This window comes from Protopterus annectens, chromosome 3.part1, assembly GCF_019279795.1.
Source record: "Protopterus annectens isolate FY-2018-M chromosome 3.part1, PAN1.0, whole genome shotgun sequence".
NCBI lineage: Eukaryota > Metazoa > Chordata > Ceratodontiformes > Protopteridae > Protopterus > Protopterus annectens.
This window is the reverse complement of record NC_056732.1, coordinates 1752543083-1752564745: the sequence shown is the minus strand read 5'-3', so window position 1 is coordinate 1752564745 and position 21663 is coordinate 1752543083. Positions and strand designations below refer to the sequence as shown.

At 41.5% G+C, this 21663-nt stretch overlaps 1 protein-coding gene across 1 annotated transcript in view; it reads left to right on the top strand.

Annotated features, from left to right (window-relative positions):
- Nucleotides 1–21663, top strand: part of LOC122798659 (zinc finger protein 260-like) — a 132686-nt gene that overhangs the window by 51147 nt on the left and 59876 nt on the right. Inside the window, exon 3 of the mRNA XM_044067746.1 lies at nucleotides 7135–7257. Coding sequence (XP_043923681.1) covers nucleotides 7135–7257 — 123 coding nt within the window. The remainder of the gene's footprint in view (nucleotides 1–7134; nucleotides 7258–21663) is intronic.

Here is a 21663-nt window from a genome sequence, read left to right as displayed (position 1 = left end):
TTGGTTAGCCCTACTAGGCAGAGCCCATTTTCAGAAGGGACCATAAAAAAGTACAAAATAATGATATGCAGTAAGTTACATAATAAAGCGTAACAAATATAACAATCTAAAAGTAGTAGTAGAAACAGAAATTAAGATGGGAAAAAATTATTTGTCAGTAAAGTAGTTTGAAATGGTGTCTTGTATAGTTTTGTGTGTGAGAGGCAGAGAGTATTTGATAGTAACTGTGATGCCCGTGCACTGGCCCATTAATCAAGGAACCTCAATCCTCATCACTAACACCACTAAGGGGCATCCACATTGGGAGGATAACAAGTCCACACACAGTAAAGTACAATTTCCCTCAAGAGAACACAGAGATCACAGTCAGTCTGGAGCTGGTTTCTCACTTTCTCTCCAGATCCCCATAAGACTCTCTACTGGCATAGCTATAGGGTACAGATCTCAGCCGAGTGGTCAAGCCAAAACCTCCAGCACCCTCTCTGTCCAACCAGTGTTTTGTGTCCCTGCCCAAGTAGCTGACACACACATTTTGAGATATGAATTATATACAACCACAAAGACACTCCTGGGAAGGCTGGCACAGGTTATCCAGCTATGCTCCCTGTTGCCCAGACTATAAGGTAGAAATCACTGCCACCAACCACTACTTATCGGCTACTATAAGGCCTTTACCAGAGGGTGACAAATTCCACTGTGTGCTATTACTGTTATCCAAATAGTAAGTGTGACGAACAGCAAGTCTATTTAGGAGTGGCCTATATAGTATCACCAAATACATGCAATTACTCTAGAGCTTAAATTATCTCTACACAAAACAGCCACAGTGGAAAGGTTTAAAATATTTAATAATAAATAATAAAAACACAAGTCAGTGCTTATTACTGCAACACAATGACATTACAGAGTTCAAAAATCACAAGAAATACTTTAAAACAATATTGTAGGATAGCCTGACATAAGTATAGAACGTAGCTAGACTAATCTGGCTATATTCTTAGCTATCTCTAAGAGAAATCACTGTTCTAAATACTATGTGCATACAGAGCAAGCAAGTGCTGGTGAGTGGATGTTCTTACTAGAGCCAAGACAATATACAAAATGCTCAAATATTTCTCTTTAAGATAGTCTTAAATTGATATACACATTACTGCTGAGTCATTTCAGATTACATGATTCTTGTCACCTCTGCTTAAGTTCCCAGACTCACAGAACTTAAAATTTAACATGTTTATGTTAAGAATACTTATTTCTCAGAAACTGACCATTATTTATTTGAAGCTTGCCTGAGCTGGATGTCGTAAAACAATTACCTCAGAAACCCAGTAATTAACTGTGTCTTAAGACAATAGAAAGAATTTCCTAGCCCAGACATGCTGTCTCCTAGCTTGAGATTAAGCTGGCTTTATAATACATTGTAAAATTCTTTATTTATTAGCTTATTTTTTTAGAGGTTGCTAATTAACTCATATATCCCAGTTTTCTACTATAAAACCATACATTACATAGGTATAGAGTTTACACACATTTCTGCTTTCTTCCAGCAGGGTGTACTGTGGTTACATTTTTGAAGTTGAGAATATAACAGTTTTCTTACATTTGTAAAACAAACCTGTGGATCATATTAATATTTACTGGCTTTGTAACGCATTAAGAAAATAAGCTAATAAACAAAGAATTTTACAGAGGTTGCTAGTTAACGCGTGTATCCCAGTTTTCTACTATGAAAACATACATTACATAGGCATAGAGTTTACACACATTTCTGCTTTCTTCCAGCAGGGTGCACTGTGGTTACATTTTTGAAGTTCAGCATATAACAGTTTTCTTACATTTGTAAAACAAGCCTGTGGATCATATTAATATTTACAATGACATAGAATTATTTACAAAATTCTATCTGGCTGGGCTGGCAGCCTTTCAGTTTATCACAGTAACCAAGTGAACAGGCAGTGTTCAGGCACAGAAAAAATATAGTTGTATAGAGTATGTGATTAGTTTCAGTGAAAATGCAGCAAAAATATTACTTAATAGAACTACGTATGTCTTCTCAAATGTGCACATATTTGCTGAGCCTTCATCTTGAAAAGATGCATTACCTTATTTGGAAACTAACATTTGGACTGTATCCCTTCCTGTACTATGAGTGTTGTAACAGGAAAAGCATCATCCCAATTTAAACCAAAAAATTAAATACAGAATTTAGGAGTCTTAAAAGAAAGAGAAAGAGAGACAATTAAACAGTTAATTTGGCTGTGCTGAAGGAAACTGCTTTCTTGAAACGGAGCTCAAGACAAAATTTATCTGCCTGTAAAACTGTGCAACTACTATTTGGCCTTACTTATTTTTTTTGTCTGACTGTGACTTACAGCTGTTAGACTGCTTGTAATTATGGGTCCAGATGAGCTATTAGTAAAGAATGCTTGTGTATACCATCTGTTTTTTTAAAGATGCTCATTTTCCATTTTCTTTGTGCCCGTTTATATTTCCTTATATATTTGATTTTACAAAGTGTGCTGCTTAATTTTATTTAAGTAAATCATTTTATTATTCAACTTCACATGAGTACAGTTTGTGTTGTATGTATTAACTTAAGGGTATGTATATTGAAATGGTGTGAACTTAAGGGTTGGATTCCACCCTTCAAAGAGTTGCTGCTCCAGCTATTGCTACCTTAGAAATATATGTTGGCTTATTTATAGATTAAACAGTAATTATGCTGTTGGCATGCTAGAGTGGTCTAGCTGGTGGCACTGTTATTATAAAGAAAAGGAAGGGGTGTTTCTCCTGGAAATATATCATTAACCCATCTTGGAAAATCATTTTCTGGGAGTTGTATGCAAAATAATATTGTACAAGTTTCAGTTGCTGATGATAAGGTTGCATTGGAATGCACTGGCACCAGTCTGAAGTGGATGAAATCCTAGTAAAACTGATGATATCTCTTATCTGCAACTGTGCATTGTAAAGTGTGCTTTTATGTGTTTGTTTTTAAATGAATTTGCTTTCTCCATTTACGTTCATTTTATGCTTTGAAGGCCAGTTGTATATCCTAAATGAATTGCTGACAGCTCTGTTGGTCATGAGACTGTAGCCCATGTCTTGTCACATATTTACTGGTGGCAGCTAATGGAATTAAACACACCCATCAGCTGCCACCAGGAAAACCTGTTTCTTTTCAGTTCTGCGGTCCATTCTCCCCACAGAAAGATAGTTGTCATTCTACTGCTAACTGTAGCCTCTTGCGTCTTCTGCAGCCCATCTTCCCAGAGTGTGATGGCAGCTTGTCTAATGAAGCTTTCCACTGTTTGCCTGTCTGTATCTCATACTCCTCAGTAGAGGGCAGCGACCTATGTGGTGCTTAGCATTCCTCCTCTAGAACCTCTTGCAGTTCTTTTCCCAAAGCTGAACAGTAGCCTCCTCTTGTTGGAATTTCCCCTTAGTTTCCCCTTCATGACATTGGCTTCCTAGTATCAGGAGAGGTAGATTTTCTCTGCTCTGATGTTCTGCAGATTAATTGGTGGCAGCACGTGATAAATGGCCCTAGAGTTCAGAATCCACACCTTGATCATCTTATTTCCATACAAACACTCCATGAGAAACTGTATTCTTGTGTTAGGTTTATTTATGTCATTCACAAGTACTAGCTTTATAACAGACAGCATTTTCATTTGTGCTTTGTGTGCTTGCCGTGTAGAATACATTTTATAAAACTTGATCACTAAGTCAGCTTTATTTTTGTGCCTTCAAGATAAGGCACAGTATAATAGTTAAAATAAAGCATAGTATACATAAATATGATTAAATCATTAAATAAGCAGTGACCAGATAAAGCCTTGACATAAAATCATAATGAATAAACTCAGAAAGGGTCCAAAAAGCCTTAATGTTGAAGTGTATCTGATGGTACCTGCTAAAGATCACCTCAGACATATATTTTTTGAAGCTGCCAAGGTAGTGAGTTTTTCACATCAGGGGCCTCATAAGGAAAGGATTGCTGCCCAGAGGACTAATATTTCAACATAGAGATAGTTTGCATTCTCAAGGTAGCAGAGTAGAAATTATGGGAAGACTGATATGGTTCCAGAAGCTTCTTTCAGTAACAGCACAAGGGCTTCAAATGTGATTCTTTACTTAACAGAGATCCAGTACAAAGAATACAAATAGGAGTAAGGTGAACTTATGAAGAACCCCTCCAGTAAATAGCTTAGCTACTGAGTTCTATACATGCTGGAACATATGAAGTTCAGTGTTAGAAAACCCCAGGTGAAGGGCATTGCACTAGTTATGGCAACACATGGCTGTGATATGTATGACATAGATAAGTCATCTGATTGAATTAGGCGTTCAGTACAGGTAACTCGTGTTTTTTTTTTTCTCTCTCTACTATCAAAACATGTTGTTTTGCTGCCTATCTACTTCAGCACCTATTACTACTAGTTCTCTTACCCATCAATTACAGCTTCTGTTCCTAAACCACATCTTAAGTTAGTCCATCAGGCTTTTCATCACAGTTTTCACCATCCTATCCTTCTCTTGAACGTCTCACCAAAAAATATATCCAACCCTGTAAAATTACTTAGTTGCCCCCTTAACTGCTCTTTCCAACTTTTCTTAATCATTTTTCCCAGACATTGGTAGCATTTTTTGCCATATAATTTGTTAATAATTTTTAAACGATATAACTTATTGATAGTAATCCATATTTGGGATTCCTAAGTCCCCATTTGCTTTAGTGGCAGCACCATTTTCCAACTTAACATAGGAATTCTCTCCCCTTAAAATAACTCGGTAAATCATTTCTTTAAATCAAGTTAAAAGTTTTTCAACTGAGTACACAAAATATTTGTCTCTGTACAAACTCTGGGGAGAGATAAATATATTTAAAGTCAATTCAGGCCAAACTGAAGTTACAGTAATTTGCATTTCCGAAAGAATTCCAAATTTTGATTCTTAATTTGTGATAAGTAATTTCCAAAGTGCTCAGAAGAGAGTCAGATAACCAAAGACCCAAACAGTTCAGTTTATTTGGATCCCATAAAAAAACAGCATTTTGCAATTAAGTCCCAAGATGGTACATACATAACTGATGTTGATTTCACTTTTAATGGATTGGTTTTTGAATTAGTGTGCAATGTTCCCATGCTCTTATTTCGTGAGAGCACTGCTTCCAGATTGCATAGATATTTACACCTCTTACAGACTGAATTATTTATGTCAAGTAGAAATTCAGTGTGTATGTGATCATATGGCAGTTCCTACACTGCATAGGCATATCAAGTGCTATAAAGCTGGCAACAGAAGGGTTACAAGTAGGTTTATTTTCCACATTGCTCGGGTAGATTTCCAATTTAGTTAGGCCTAAGTGACCATGGAGTACTACTTGTAGCTTGCTAAGTTATATAATGTAGAAGCAAAACTAAGCTAAGTGAAAGCACAACTAATTCTGAACAGCTAAGAACAGTTTATCACAGCAGTATGCTGATTTACATAAGAACAACACAGCTGATATGCCAACTACTACAACATAAAGAGTCTGTGTTCAACTTGGTGAAACACAGTAACATTGGGGGAACAACATGCATCTAATAGTGGCCCAGCAGAAACATGCTCACCCAACAGCAATTCTGTGGTAGTGAAATACTCAACTGGCAATCAATGATAGCCTTATGCAGTCATGAGCAGATTTTAGCAGTACAGCTACAAAAAAGTGCTTAACTAGTATGCTAGACAATGGCTGAGCACCCACCGAACTGTCCAGTCACATTAAGGGTAACTGCTGAAAAGGGCTAAACAGCTGCTGTGCAGTACCAGCTATAGTAGTGTTGCATGTAGCACTGGAATTTGCAAACTATCGTGGTACATAAGAAAGAAAATTGAAGCAAGCAATAATAATACAACTTGCTACTAGGCCAGCAACAATTTGAACTCGCAGAATTGAAGCAAATTGCCCTCTCTCTATCTCTCTCTCTCTCAAGAGAATTAGCAGTGTTCCAAGATTACCGCCAAGCATTGCCAAACTACACTATACCCAAATAGCAAAATGCATTGAAATAAGAAAAAATGCGTCTAATATTAAATAAGTTAAGTAACACACTTCTGTGATGTTTGAAGGGGCTGAAGAAATGAATCAAATCCAGCAAGAATTGCACAGCTCATAGCGCTGTAACCAAAAGTAGATAAAACAGGTAACAGAGAATGAAAGAATAGCTATTTAGTTTCTCAGTGTCAGGAACTGTATATATGCAGATGAAAAAAAAAACATGGCATGAATATAGAAGAGTCATAAGACAGCTGATGTAGTAATCCTATCACAAGACAGACCTGAAGCACAGGAATAATGTACAGGTGTAGAAAGTCCAGACAGGAATAAAAGATGTTGAAAGAAAGTCACGTGACAGAACAGCACACTCACAAATAATGTACAGGTGTAGAAAAAGAATGACAGAACTGAAACACAGGAATAATGTGTACTGTAGAAAGTCGCGAAAGCAGAACTGAAGAAACAGGAGTAGCATTACCGTGTAGAAGAAAATCATTGACAGAACTGAAGCACAGGGATAATGTACATGTAAAAAGTCACATGATAGAACTGAAGCACAGGAATAATGTACACTTGTAGAAAGTCATGTGACAGAACTGAAGCACAGGAATAATGCACACGTGTAGAAAGTCACATGACAGAACTGAACCATAGGAATAATGTACACCTGTAGAAAGTCGCTTGACAGAACTGAAGCACAGGAATAATGCACACGTGTAGAAAGTCACATGACAGAACTGAACCATAGGAATAATGTACACCTGTAGAAAGTCACTTGACAGAACTGAACCATAGGAATAATGTACACCTGTAGAAAGTCACTCGACAGAACTGAAGCACAGGAGTAATGTACACGTGTAGAAAGTCACACGACAGAACTGAAGCACAGGAATAATGTACACATGTAGAAAGTATGTGCTTGTCATAAAGAAGCTTAATCTTCATCCATTGTTTATAATGGAATGTTGTTCTGTGTAGTGCGTTCTTTTCATTAGCCTTTGAATTTGAATGGATAGGCAGTTTTGTTGCACAGTGACAACATTTCTAGGAATATTTCTTAACTCAAATATCTGACAACTTTTGTTATACAGGTTATAACATCCCAATGAAGCACCTGCTTTTACTGATCAATAGATCTGAGGCGGTTCCATCAGCTGCTATAGAAGAAGTAGGAGGGACACTTCATCAGATTCATCCTGATACTATCCACAGCAGTGAGTATACAGTCTAATACTTTGCATTTTTCTCTACTTATGGTTAAAAGTTAATGGAGGAATCAGACTAGGGTGTGTGCCAGAAGGTCATACTATCTTTTGAAACCTCTTGCCCCAGTATTCATTTTATCTTATGACCCATGTTATGTAATAACTATAAAATATCCTTGGTTCTGGTTTGGTAATACATTTTTGATGCTGTTTTATTTTTCTTTTAACTGTTACCTGCTATAAAAGAGGGATGTTTTGTAAGTAATGAGAGATGTTGAAACATCGCTGAAAATGCATTTTGTTTGGGGGGGGGGTTAGAAGACCTAAGCAAACTGATTAGCACAAAAAAACTTAAGGTTGGAGGTAGTGTCTGACCATATCTGCACTACATGGTGTGGCATTAAAGGCTGGGGATAAGCAGCTGACCAGTATTCCAGTAAACACCAAAGTCTATGGGCGAATAGCACTACAGTGTTTGATCCAGTACTGAAGGCCATCGGTGAACATCACTGCAGTATGTGCTGCAGCACTGAAAGCCATGTGTGAACAGTGCTGCAGTATGTGGTGCAGCACTGGATGTCATGAGTAAACAGCACTACAGTATATGATCCAGTACTGAAGGCCATTGGTGAACAGCACTAAAGTATGTACTGCAGCACTGAAGGCAATTTGAGAACAGTACTGCAGTATGTGGTGCAGCACTGGATGCCGTGAGTGAACTGCACTGCAATATATGATTCAGTACTGAAGGCCATTGGTGAACAGCACTAAAGTATGTACTGCAGCACTGAAAGCCATTTGAGAACAGTACTGCAGTATGTGGTGCAGCACTGGATGTCGTGAGTGAACAGCACTGCAGTATGTGATCCAGTAGTAAAGGTCATCTGTGAACAGCACTGCAGTATGTGCTGCAGCACTGAAAGCCATGTGTAAACAGTACTGCAGTATGTGCTGCAGCACTGGATGCAGTGCGTGAACAGCACTCCATTATGTATGTGGTGTAGCACTGGAGGCTGTGGATGAAGAGTACTGCATACGCAGTATAGCACTAAAGGCTAATGGGTGAACAGTGCATTAGAACTGCAGTACAGCACTGAAGGCTGTGGTGAACAGTGCATTAGAAGTGCAGTACAGCATTGAAGGCTGTGGTGAACAGTGCATTAGAAGTGCAGTACAGCATTGAAGGCTGTGGTGAACAGTGAATTAGAACTGCAGTACAGCATTGAAGGCTGTGGTGAACGGTGAATTAGGACTGTAGTACAGCACTGAAGGCTGTGGGTGAACAGCACTGCTGTTTCTGGTGCAGCTCTGAAGGCTGTGGATCAACAGAAATACAATACATGATGCAGCATTGATGGCAGCCAGTAAACAGCTGAGCAGCACTGCAATACATGGTGTGGCAGTGAAGGCTGTGGATGAACATTACGGCAGTACATGTTGCCATACTGAAGGCTGTGGATGAAAAGGTCTGCAGTTCATATTGCAACACTGAAGGCAGTGAACATGCCTCTAAACTGTCCAGAGTTTCACATAATGCCCAGATTTTTGCCTCATATTTTTCGTCTGTTTGTCATGCAGTTTTTGGCTTTCTGGCAAATCCTAGAGGACAGAAGTCACTAATGACATACAGTTGAGTTTCAGACTTCAGTTATTTCAGACAATGCATGATGACACTAAACCTCTAAATTTATAAAAACAATATTTAAAATCTGTCCCTATTTTTGGGCCTTTGTCCCCCCATTATTTTTGGCTTTTTCCAGACTTCTTGTGCTAAGAGGTCGAGCGGTATTGCTTTGGATGAACAGCTGAGCAGCACTGTAGTACATGGTCCACAATTGAAGGCTCAGATGAAGATCACTGCAGCATATATGATGCAGCAATGAAGTAAATGGTGCAGCACTGAAGGCTGCGGGTGAACAGTACTGTAGTACATGGTACAGCAATGAAGGCTGTGGGTGAACAGTACTGTAATACATGGTGTGGCACTAAAGGCTGTGAGAGAAGGGATGTGAGAGAACATCACTGCAGTATATAATACAGCGCTGAAGGCGGTGAGTGAACAGTACTGCAATACATGGTTCAGCACTGAAAGCAGTGGGTGTACAGTACTACAGTACATGGTACAGCACTGAAGGCAGTGGGTGAACAACACTAAAGTAAATGGTGCAGCTCTAAAGGCTGTAGGTGAACAGTACTGCAGTGCATGGTACAGCACTGAAGGTTGTGGTGAACAGTACTGTAGTACATGGTATAGCACTGAAGGCTGTGATAGAACAGTACTACAGTATATGGTGCAGCATTGAAAGCTGTGAGAGAACATCACTACAGTACATGGAGCAGCACTGAAAGACCATGGGTAAACAGCACTGGCAGCACTTACACAGGTTGTGTGAGCAGTGCTGTAGTACATGGTCCACATTTGAAGGCTCTTAGTGAAGAGCACTGCAATACATGGTCCAGCACTGTAGGCTGCGGGTGAGCAGGACTGCAGTACATGGTGCAGCACTGAAAGCTGTAGGTAAACCACACTTTAGTATGTGTTACAGTACTGTTTGCTGTGAGTGAACACAAATGCAGAACATGGTGCTGCACCAAAGGCAATAGGTGAAAGTTGCTAGAGTACATGGTGCAGCATTAAAGTCTGTGGGAGAACAACTGCACAGTACATGGTGTAGCACAAAAGGCACAGTACATGGTACAACACTAAAGGCTGTGGGTGAATAGCTGCACAGTGCATGGTGTAGCACTGAAGGCATAGTACATGATGCAGCACTAAATTCTGTGGGTGAAGCTGAACAGCACTGCAGTACATGGTGCAGTACTGAAGACAGAAGGAGGTATGACCATTTCAGGTTTAGCACAGATAGGAACAATGATAAATGAGTCAGACAGGAGTGAGTGACTGGGTAAGTAGTGCATAGCTTCATTTGATATGCCACTCAGTACTACCGTTCAAGCAGAGATGAGTATATAATTGAAGAGAATGATGGTATCCTATGAATTCCTGCTGTGAATGCGCCAGGGAACAGCTGTGATTTAGTGAAGGAGGAGGATGTTTCTCTGGCAGTGAAAGACCTGTGCCATCACCACTCACAGCAGCATTTATTTTATGCAGTAGATGAATGGCATAGTTTTATACTTCATTGTTTTAATTAGATTCAGGAGCTTAAATCTTGTGACATATTTTGGAAGTAAGAAATGGAAAGTGAATTGTTAGGCTTGGGATGGGTCAAGATGGGTATAAGTTCAGTAATTAGTAATGGAAATACAAAACGGTTTTGTAGACTAACTGTGAAATACAGATTTAAACTAATTGGAATGTTCAGTTTACAACAGTCATCCGTGATTCAAAACTGTAAGGCAAGTGTCAAATGGTATGACATATTTCTTGACTCTGTTTAACATTATTCATGTAGTAAAATAAGGTCTGCCCAATTAATGAATTGAAACCTCTGTCGCCCAGTGAGCATTACGTCGTGCTAGTGATCAGCTTTTTCTCTATGTGAACTTTTTGCAGCAAATTAATATGAAAGTAGTCATTTTCTTTCAAGTCCCCTGTTGCCTTTTCTTTTCTGGCAACAGCTAAGTGAACTACCCAGTAATTTGGTTCCCCAAGCAATCTCATCTTGTCCTTGTATGGAATTTGTTGCAGGCTACTTGTTGTTTGCTAACCACTAGCCTGTTTGTAGACTTTTTTGGCTCACTAGTTAACCACAATTTGACCCTGATACTTTGGACTTGGATCAGGATTTATCTCTTGTATGCATAAATCTTGCTAGGGCTTTTGACAGTATTCCACATAATTACAGGTCCTTAATGCTGTCTCTAAGACCAAGAACACTGCATCAGTGGGCCCAGACAATATCCCAGGATGCCTTCTAAGTAGCATGAAACATGACCTATCAGGGCCTCTGGAATTACTATTTAACTGTAGCCTCCAAACAGGTTTCGTGGCTCATGAATGGAGAAAGGCAACAGTCATCCCTCTGCACAAAGGTGGGCCATCTACAGACCCTGGGAACTACAGACCCATAGGTCTCACTAGTCTTGTATGTAAAGCCATGGAAAGAATTATCATGGAGATGAGCAATAGAGATATAGTAAACCTCCAGACACTGGACCCAATCCAGTTTGGTTTCAGAAAGTGCAGATCATGCCTACTTAACCTGGTGGACTTCTTTGAGAAGGTCACGAAAGCAATGGATGAGGGCAAAATCGTTCACAATCCTGACCCTGACCTGGCCAAGGCATTTGACACAATACCCCACTAAGGTATTGTTGACAAACTCGAGATGTTAGATACAAACCCGTATGTCTTCCAGTGGATAGCCAACTGCAAAGAGGCCAGTTACAAGTGGAGTCCCTCAAGCATCAGTCCTTGGGCCGCTCCTTTTTGGCATTTACTTCTCAGAAGTCAAGACCAATGCCAGTGGTCTCTGGATGACTAAATTTGCAGATGATTGCAAATTAGGAGCTATCATTGAGTCTCACACTCACACAAATGTTCTCCAGGAAGGGCTGACACAGACAGACAACTGTTGTCAGAGTTATGGACTAAAACTAAATGCCAAGAAATGTATAATAGTATCCTTTGGGAAGTCATCCATCCCTGGTAACTATCATTGACAACACACCCCTTAGAGTTGACCCAGTAGTCAGGGACTTAGGGGCACACACATAGATAGTAATCTAGCCTTTGATCATCATATGTCTACAGTGGTGAGGAGATCATTCTATGTTGCACAACTTATAAACAAAGGTATGGCATCTAAGTCCAAATAAGTCATTATTCCACTGTATTCATCATTTATCAGACCTATCATTGAGTACAATGCCCCCTTTGGTATGTACCTAACCAGGCATATCCAACAACTGAAACCTCCACAGATGTTCCTCACTAAAAGAATACAGGCCATAAGTAATATGTTCTATGCAGACCGCCTCAAGGCCCTATCCCTGTATTCTGTGTCCTACAGGCTTTTGAGGGGAGATCTATGCCTGGCATACAGGGCATTGTCAGATCCCACTCTGATGGAGCTCCTGCATATCCACAAAACAGACAGTACCAGAATTACCCCTTCTAAAGACTTAAAAACCTTGCCTGTGATATAAATAGGGCCTGCTGGAGAGATAGGTATTTATCCCAGAGACTACCCTGTCTATGGAACAGGCTCCCCATCCATGTGAAGCAGAGTTCCTCCCTAATCCAATTCAAGTACAACTTGGACAATTGGATGGGAAACCAGAACTTTATCACTGGTTTGGCACCTATGTCTCTGGTGCAAACAACCTGTAAATGGTTCATCTCCCAGGCCCATGCTTGTACTTGTCAAGGGTATCAGAACTTGTCAGAGATTTGGGATGCATGGCTAGGCTTAAAAAGGCCCTTGTGTTCGTTAGCCTAGTAAACCCCTATGAACCTATTCCAGTAGATGGGCTTTCTTTACACTTTGGAAGAAAAACAGGACTTGAAAACATTCTTTATTTTATGGTTTTGCATGGTTGAACAGTTAATTGAATGTGTTAATTACATTAATAACACTACCACATTTTTATTTTTTTTCTATCCAATTTGAATTTGTTCAAAGTAATTATTTGGACTTGATGTTATGCAAGGATGTTTTCAAGTCCTATTTTTCTTCCAAAGTGTATATAAAGCCCACCTACTTGAATAGGGTGTTACACCACAGAATCTGCCATCCACCATGGCAAAAAGGAATTTTTTAAAAGGCCAAATAATCAGGATTTTTAGGTTAAATTCGGATGATGATTGTTGTAATGGAGATGTACCAAAGTACTAATATTTGTTTTTTTTAATGTGCAATAGTGTTTTGTTTCATTTCACTGAATGATTCACAAATTAATAGTTTATATGTGTTTTCTATTTTAGCCACTGGATGACAGTGTTGCTTTAAGTATTTAAAGGTATTTGAAGTAAGAAGGGATTGTTTGATGAAGTTTTATATCATTTTTGAATGAAAGCATTTACATTAAAGTGTGTCCTGTTGACCTGTCTTGGGAGCTTCTATTTTTCTCTATTATTGAATGTAATATGATGTTGTATGCATGTACCAAAGGAAATGTATTAATTTTTGAAGGAATACAAATTAATTTTTACCAAGAGAATTTCTGGGTTGAAATATCTTCCATATCAAGTTAAACTGGAAGTTTTAGGCTTTTTTTTTCCATAGATCATAGGTTTATGTGAGGAATGCTGTATCTAGTTTATCGAGCATTAAGGAATGAGGAACTCATCGAGCTTGCAGATTCTATTCAAATTTGCCTGAGCAAAGTATCTGTCATATTCTATGTTATGTACATGGAATAAACTCCATTAATTAGACAGCCGGAATCATTATATCTAGTTTATTTATTTTTTTATTTTATTTAACATTTGTTCTTTGTAACGTGGGAGGAAACACACATGAACGCAGGGAGGACATGCAGACTCCACAAAGAAGGCACCCCAGCCAAGAATCGAACCGGAGAACCTCTTGCTGTGAGGCGACAATGCTACCGCTGCACCACTGTGTCGTCCAATGTGTTAAAAATGAGTTAAAAATATCTTGATATTGGGTTAATACTAAGGTTTATACATTTGTATTGGAGCCTGTGTTTTGACTGGCATTTTGTCCTGATGCATTTTTCTTTTTTTTTTTTTTTTGCAAATTACTGAAAAAATACAGTGCATAAAGTGCTGGTATGTTGTTAATGTTATAAAGGGCACATGCCTGTGCTGTGGAACTTTGTCTTACAGCTCACATTTTGTGATGGGAGTGGTGTTCTCCTGGCATGATTTTTGAATATTTGGACTGGCACAAATAACTTTCAGTTATATTTACAGTTGAAGTTGAGGAGTTGTAAAGTTAAAAGCAAAAGGTTGATTGGTTGTTCCAGCCTGGTGGTTGATTGATAAAAGAGGGCTAAATACTGTTTTTATTTCTGCTATTGCATGACTAGCCTAAGTCTGTGTATTTGTTACCCAGTATTTTCTGCTCTGCCTAATACTGCCCACCCCCCATTTGTAGAGGTTCTACTCACCTCACCCTAATGCCTGTATCTCTGCTTTCTTTCACAGTGTTTAAAAATACTTGCTGCATTTTTTACTGAAAGTATAACTCTGTGCTTTGCCTCTCCTTCTGTACTCTGCGATACGAAGCTGCGGCAGTCTGCAAACTGCCCCACCATCTTCCACTACAGAGCTGCACTAGTTATTAAAACCTGTAGGTGTTGGTTTTTCATTATAGGTTCATAGGTGTGTACTAGGCTAATGGCCCTGGAGCCTTTATAAGGCTAACCCATAGAGGTGCCCTGGCATCATGCCACTCAAAGTTAGTTCCCAGTGCCTCTATCAAGTAGAGCCACTGCAGTGATCCCCGTGGTGAACTTTCTATTTCCCATCCACTCATCAAGATTTTTCTTGAAGAGGGCCAGTGAGGTGCCCTGCTTGACATGTATGGGAAGTCTATTCCAGAGCATGGGCAGTCCCTGGGTTATGAACCTGTCCCTTCAGCATGTTCTGTTGATTGTGGTAATGAGGTAGAGGTCTCTGGAGTGTGTGGTGTGGAGGGATTTGAATTTCTTTAGATGTAGCATTTCTAACAGAGCTGGGTCAGACATGGCTTTGTAAGTCAAGTAGAGATCGCCTCTTAGTAGACAATATGAGACAGAGAATAGCTGGAGTTTTTTGAGTCTGTCCATATAGGACATGTGTTTAAGGCCCAGGATCCTTTTTGTGAGGTACTTTTGTGGCCTTTCCAGCTGTTACATGTGTCTAGTGAGGTACATGCCAAATGGGCATTATACTCTATGACTGGCCTAATGAGGGAAGAGTAGAGAGAGATGATGACCTCTTTCTTCCTGGATGCAAAACCCTTGGTAATGAGATGTGCCACATAGGACTTTCTGACCACAGTGGCAATGTGGTGGTCGGAGAGATTGCTGTCAACCTGTGTCCCCAGATCTCTTATAACTCCTTCAATGTTCAGTGGACTCCCATCAATGTGGTAATTAGTGGAAACTGAGTTTTTCCCAAAGTGGATGATGATGCATTTTTTGACATTAAGCTTAAGGCCATGGTTTCGACATCAGTCATTGGTCTCAGTGAGGCCTTTCAAAAGGATGTCTACATCACTTGGGGAGTTAATAATGGCTCACAGCATGCAGTCGTCTGTGAACTTAGTCAGCCAGAGTCCCTCCGTGTTGGCCTGGACTTCTGCGAAGTAGATGCCAAACAGGAGAGGACCCAGGAACGATCCCTGTGGGACTCCACTCGTGACTGGTCGGCAGTCTATCTGTGACCTAGTTTGCAACCCACCTAGTGATATAGGGGTTGATGCCTATCTTGGTGAGTTTATCTATAATTGTTGACTGGGGAATGGTATCAAAGGCCTTGGCCAGATCGAGGTAGGCTGTATGACTTGCCTTTGCCCTCATCCACAGCTCTGGTGACTGACTCAAAGAAGTCAACCAGGTTGAGCAGACTACCTTTCACAAATCCAAATTGCGTGGGATCTAGAGTTTGGAGCTTCCCTATGTCCTTGTTAATTAGGTCCATGACGTTGCTCTCCATAGCCTTACATGTCAGACTCGTCAGGTTAATGGGGTGATAATTCCCAGGGTCTGTAGTTGCTCTCCCTTTATGGAGAGGGATGACTGTAGCAGTGCGCCATTTGGTAGGGACAAAGCCTGAGGTGAGGCTGTGATTGAACAGGGCACACAGATGTGGTGCCAGTTCACTTTGTAGTTCATGCAGAACACATCCAGGGATATTGTTGGGTCCCATGGAAGCTGTATTCTTGGCCTTGGACTATGCAGCTTTAACCTGTGCTGGAGTAATGCTGGGTGCCTGGCATTCCTCTGGTATTGTAATTGGTCCTTGGGGGGGGGGGGTTAAAGTTGGTACTGAATCTGACGACCAGTATGTTGGCAATATCTGTTGGTTTAGTATAGGAGGTACCATTGTGCAGTAACTCAGAGCAAACCCAGGTATTGCCGTGGAGATTCTTGATATAACCTATAAGGCTTTGTGGTTGTTTTTAGTGTCTGTTGCAATGCTGCCTTCATAGCTGACTTTAGAGATTTTGATGAGGGATTTCAACATTTTGTTGATGCTAAGGGAGTTTTTCCAATCTTGGGACTTCACTTTTTTCTGCAACAGTTTCTTCCTTCTGTTGTAGAGTTTATTAATGGCTGGGGACCACCAGATTGGCTTCCTGTTTTTGGAGGAGAGTGTCTTGGTTCTGCTGGGTATGGCTAGTTCCATGCATTTATGTACATGTTCATACAGTGCACTGGTGTATGATTTGGCAGTCATACATCTATTCTGACATGTGTGCCATGAAGTTAACCACCTCTGTTTTTAGGAGCCCAAACTCAGCTTTGGAGAAGTTTTTTATGGTGGTTACCTTTGTGGGGGGTGTGGGTGAGATGTGGATTTCCATGGTGATTAGTTTGTGGTCGGATCTAACCAGGGAGGAATTGACTATTGGTGTAGAGCAACGGTTGCCCATGTTCGTAATAACCAGGTCAAGGATGTTGCTTCCTCTAGTGGGGGTAAGAATGGTCCAGGGCATTGGAAATGATGAATTCCAGGAAGCGTTGGACCAGTGTATTGGTGCATGAGTAGTTTTTCCAGTTGATGGAGGAGTAGTTGAAGTCACCTAGTATGAGAGTGTTGGGTTGGACCCTAATAGTTTCCAGGGTGCATAGGAACATGGAGTGAGAGTCTTGGGACATGGTTGGGGACCTATAGCAGGCTACGACCTGACTAGCCCTCTTACCCAATGTTAGTTGTACCTGAAGTATCTCAGATGTGTTAAGCTGGGATACTAGTCTGGAAGTGTGCATATCCTTTATGAATATGGAGACACCACCGCCTTTGAAGCTTCGGTCCATTTTCTGGGGCTGAAAGGTGTGGAATGAGTTATGGCCTGGTAGTGCAGGGGTGCTTTCTGCTGGTTTAAACCAGGTCTCTGTTACAGCACAAATGTCGATATTCTCCATTTTGAGGAGTGCTTTGAGCAAGTGCATCTTGAGATTTAGACTTCTAGCGTTAAGCAGCATGACCCTCAGATAGCTGTTGTGATGGTAATTTGGTCTTTGGAACATCGCCGAAAAAGGCACTATAGGGGTGGCAAGAGAAGTGTGCATGGATGCTAAGGCCTGCCATAAACCCCCCTTTTTTCTTTGCAACTGACTTAAAATTAACAGCATCCTGTAATTAACAGTCGACCCTGACTTTCCTCCTGATTTACTGTTAGTTACTGCCCGTAAAATTTGCAGTGGTGTTGCCAGTCAGAGTTAAATATAATTGCACTTTAACCAGTACCTTACTTACTCTAGTTCACTGTTTCAGTTCTTTACTGAGTTCCTTACCTTGTGGAGTTGATTCAACACACTCCGTTCGCCCTTGCTATTGCTCGGGCTCACTTTGCTCTCCATCCTGCCCCCTTATCCCACCCACCCCACCTATACACAAATTTATTCATAACCATCACCTGACTTCCCTAACACCTCCCACCAACATATTACATCATCCTCCAACCACTCCCCTTCTCTCTCTCCTTTCACCACCTGCTCATTAATTTGTTCTCTGGTGCTGTGCCACATGCACTATCCTTTCTCCCTCTAATAACTCCCAAACCAGATAACTTAATTCCAGATATACTACCACCACCCCCTTCAGCTCTCACCATGCTTGCACCTTCTATTTTCTTAGTTCTCCTCTCCCTAGGCTACCATCTAACTTCCTACCACTCATAGGTTCATAGGTAGGTACTCGGCTATTGGCCTTGGGGTCTATATAAGCCTAGCCAAAAAAGTTCCCTGGCTTTTGCCACCCAAGAAAGTTATTTTCCTGTGCCCCTTTCTAGCAGAGCCACAGAAGTGATCCCTGGGGTGAATTTCCTATTTCCCATCCAATTGTAGAGATTAAAAGAGGGCTAAAGAGGAGCTTTGCTTGACATGAATAGGTAGTCTGTTCCAGAATATGGGAAGTCTCTGGGACAGGAATCTATCCCTCCAGCATGTTCTGTTTATTGTGCTGGCAAGGTTTAGGTCCCTGGAGCATGTGGCTTGGAGGGATTGGGTTTCTTTAAGTGTAGCATGTCGAACAGATTTGGGTTTGACATGGATTTGTATGTTAGGCAGAGGTCACCTCTGAGTAGGCGATAAGCGACGGAGTAGATCTGGAGTTTTTTGAGATGGTCTGCATATGGCATCTGTTTGAGCCAGTAATCCTCTTAGGGAGGTATTTCTGTGGCCTTTCTAGTTGTTGTAGATGTCTTGCGAGGTACATGCCAAATGGTGTATAATGGGTCTGATGAGGGATGAGTAGAGAGGAACAATGACCTTTTTTTCTGCAGGTGAACCCCTTTGTGAGGAGGTATGCCACATAGAAGGATTTCCTGACTACTGGAGCAATGTGATTATCAAAGGAGAGACTACTGTCCACCTGTGTCCCAAGGTCTCTTATCACACTTTCGGTGTTTAGTAGGTTACCGCCTATGTGGTAGTTCATGGGTACAGTGTTTTTCCCAAAGGGGATCACAGTGCACCTCTTGGCATTGAGCTTGAGGCCATGACTTTGACACCAAGCATCAGTCTCAGTGAAGCCCCTTTGTAGAATGTCCACATCATTAGACAATTCTGTTATGGCTCTTAGTTTGCAGACATCTGCGAACTTCATTAGCCAAAGACCTACTATATTAGCCTGGACTTCTGAGAAGTAGATGCCAAACAGGAGTGGACCCAAGACTGAACCCTGTGGTACTCCAATTATCACTGGTCTGAAGTTGGATTTGGAGTCGGCTACGTTCACTGTGTGGGTTCTGTCATTGAGCCAGTTGGCCACTCATCTTCTGACATAGGGATTTATGCCTAGTCTATCCCTATCTATAATTCCAGAGTGGGAGATGGTGTTGAAAGCTGTGGCGAGGTCAAGATAGGCTGTATGCACCACCTTACCCTCGTCCACGGCTCTGGTGACTGCTTCAAAGAAGTCAATCAGGTTTAGGAGACATGACCTACCTTTTACAAACCAAAACGAAGTGGGGTCCAGAGATTGGAGGTTACCTAAAGTTTCAAGATGATACATTCCATGGCCTTGCAGACCAGGCTCATCAGACTAATGGGGGGTAGTTCCCGGGATCCATGGTGGCACCCCCTTTGTGGAGTGGGATAACCATTGCTGTGCACCATTCAGTAGGCACAAAGCCTGAAGTGAGGCTTTGATTGAACATGGTACTTAGGTGGGGTGCCTGTTCCTTCTGTAGTTCATGCAGAACACAGCCTGGGATGTTGTCAGGTCCCATGGATGCTGTGTTCTTGGCTTTGGAGAATGTGGTCTTTACTTGTGCAGCCATGATTACAGGGGCTTTGCATTCTTCTGGTATAGTGATGGGCCCTTTTTTGAACCTATCTGCCAGGATGTTGGCAATATCAGTTGGTTCTGTATATTTAATGCCATTGTGCTGTAGCTCAGAGCAGATCTGAGTGCCACCATTGAGATTCTTGACATAGCTGTAGAATGCTTTGTGGTTGTCTTTAGAATCAGTGGCAATTTTATTTTCGTAACTAGCTTTGGTGGTTTTTATGAGGGCTTTCAGCTTCTTACTGAGGCTGACCAGGGAGTTCCTGCAATCAGGGGGTTTTACTCTTTTTTGCAACAGCTTCTTCCTTCTGTTGTAGAGTTTGTTTATGGCAGGGGACCACCAGATTGTCTTCCTTTTTTTGGAGGATAGCATCTTGCTTCTGTTGGGGATGGCACGATCCATGCACTTGTGTATGTGCTTATACAGTGCATTTGTATGGGATTCAGCAGTTGTACCTATATTTTCTGTCTGTATGGGTGTCGTGAAGCTTGCCACTTCTGTCTTAAGAAGCATGAAGTTGGCTGTAGAGAAGTTTTTTTATGGTGGTTTCCTTAATGGGAGGTGGGGGTGGGATATTGATGTCCAGGGTGATTAGCTTGTGGTCGGATCTGACCAACAAGGAGTTGACCTGTGGCTTGGAACATCAGTTGCCCATATTGGTAATGACTAGGTCCAGGATATCACTGCCCCTGGTGGGGGGTATGGACAAGCTGATCCAGGGTGTTGGAATTTATGAATTCCAGAAAGTGTTGAGCAAATGAGTTAGTACATGAGTAGTTTTCCCAGTTGATGGTGGGGTAGTTGAAATCACCCATTATCCAGTATATCAAAAATTTTGGAGTGGGCATCCTGGGGCATGGCGGGGGATCTGTAACAAGCCACAACCTGGATTGCAGTCTTGCCCAGTGTTAGTTGCACTTGGATAATTTCGGATGCATTATGTTGAGCAACTAGCCTGGAGGTGTGGATATCCTTAATGAATATGGGCTCACCTCCTCCCTTTGTGTTTGGTCCAGATTAGGTGGCCAAAAGGTGTGGTATGAGTTATAGCCTGGTAATGCAGGGGTGCTCTCTGGAGCCTTGAACCAGGTCTCTGTCACTGCACAGATGTCGATGTTCTCCATTTTGAGGAGTGCCTCGAGTAAGTGCATTTTGAGGTTTAGACTTCTAGCATTGAGTAGCATTACCCTCAGATTTTGCTTGCTTATACCTGCTACGGTGGTGAGTTTGTCGTCTGAACCTTGCCAAAAAAGGCACCATAGGGGTGGCAAGAGCCTTAGCCAGTATCCGGAATCCCAAGGGCGACAGGTGCAGGCCATCCCTGGCAAAGCATCGTGGTCTGTCGATCATGTCATCCCAGGCAGACAGACACTGGATCCCCTTAGAATGACACCAGAAGCTTAGCCAATTGTTGAAGTCAATCATTTGTCCTTGTATTGTGGTATCATTCTGGGCGATGGCAGGATGCTACTCAGGGCTAGGGTCATACCTGCCTGGGCTACTTGATCCGAGAGCTCCTCCATGTCTCTTTTCATGTAGTCCAGGGAGGTATGTCTCGGGTCATTTACACCAACATGAACAGTAACAGAGTCATATTTGTACTTGTGGAGTGACCTGAGTGATTGTATTATGTGGCGGATCCTGGCACCCGACGGGCAGCTGACAGTAACTTTCTCCTTGTTTAGCCTGGTGAGTGGGACATCAGTGTGCCTAACTATAGAGTCACCTATGACTAGTGTGTTCATAGGTAGGTACTAGGCTATCTGCCCAAGGGCCTACGTAAGCCTAGCCAGCAAGGTTCCATAGCTTACGCCACCCAAGAAAGTTATTTTCCTGTGCCACTGTCCAGCAGAGACACAGAAGTGATCCCTGGGGTGTATTTCCTATTTCCCATCCACTCATCAAGATTTTTCTTGAAGAGTGCTAATGAAGAACTGTGCTTGACATAGATGGGTAGCTTGTTCCAGAGTGTAGGAAGCCTCTGGGACAGGAATCTGTCCCTCCAGCGTGTCCTCTTTATTGTGGTGACAAGGTTTAGGTC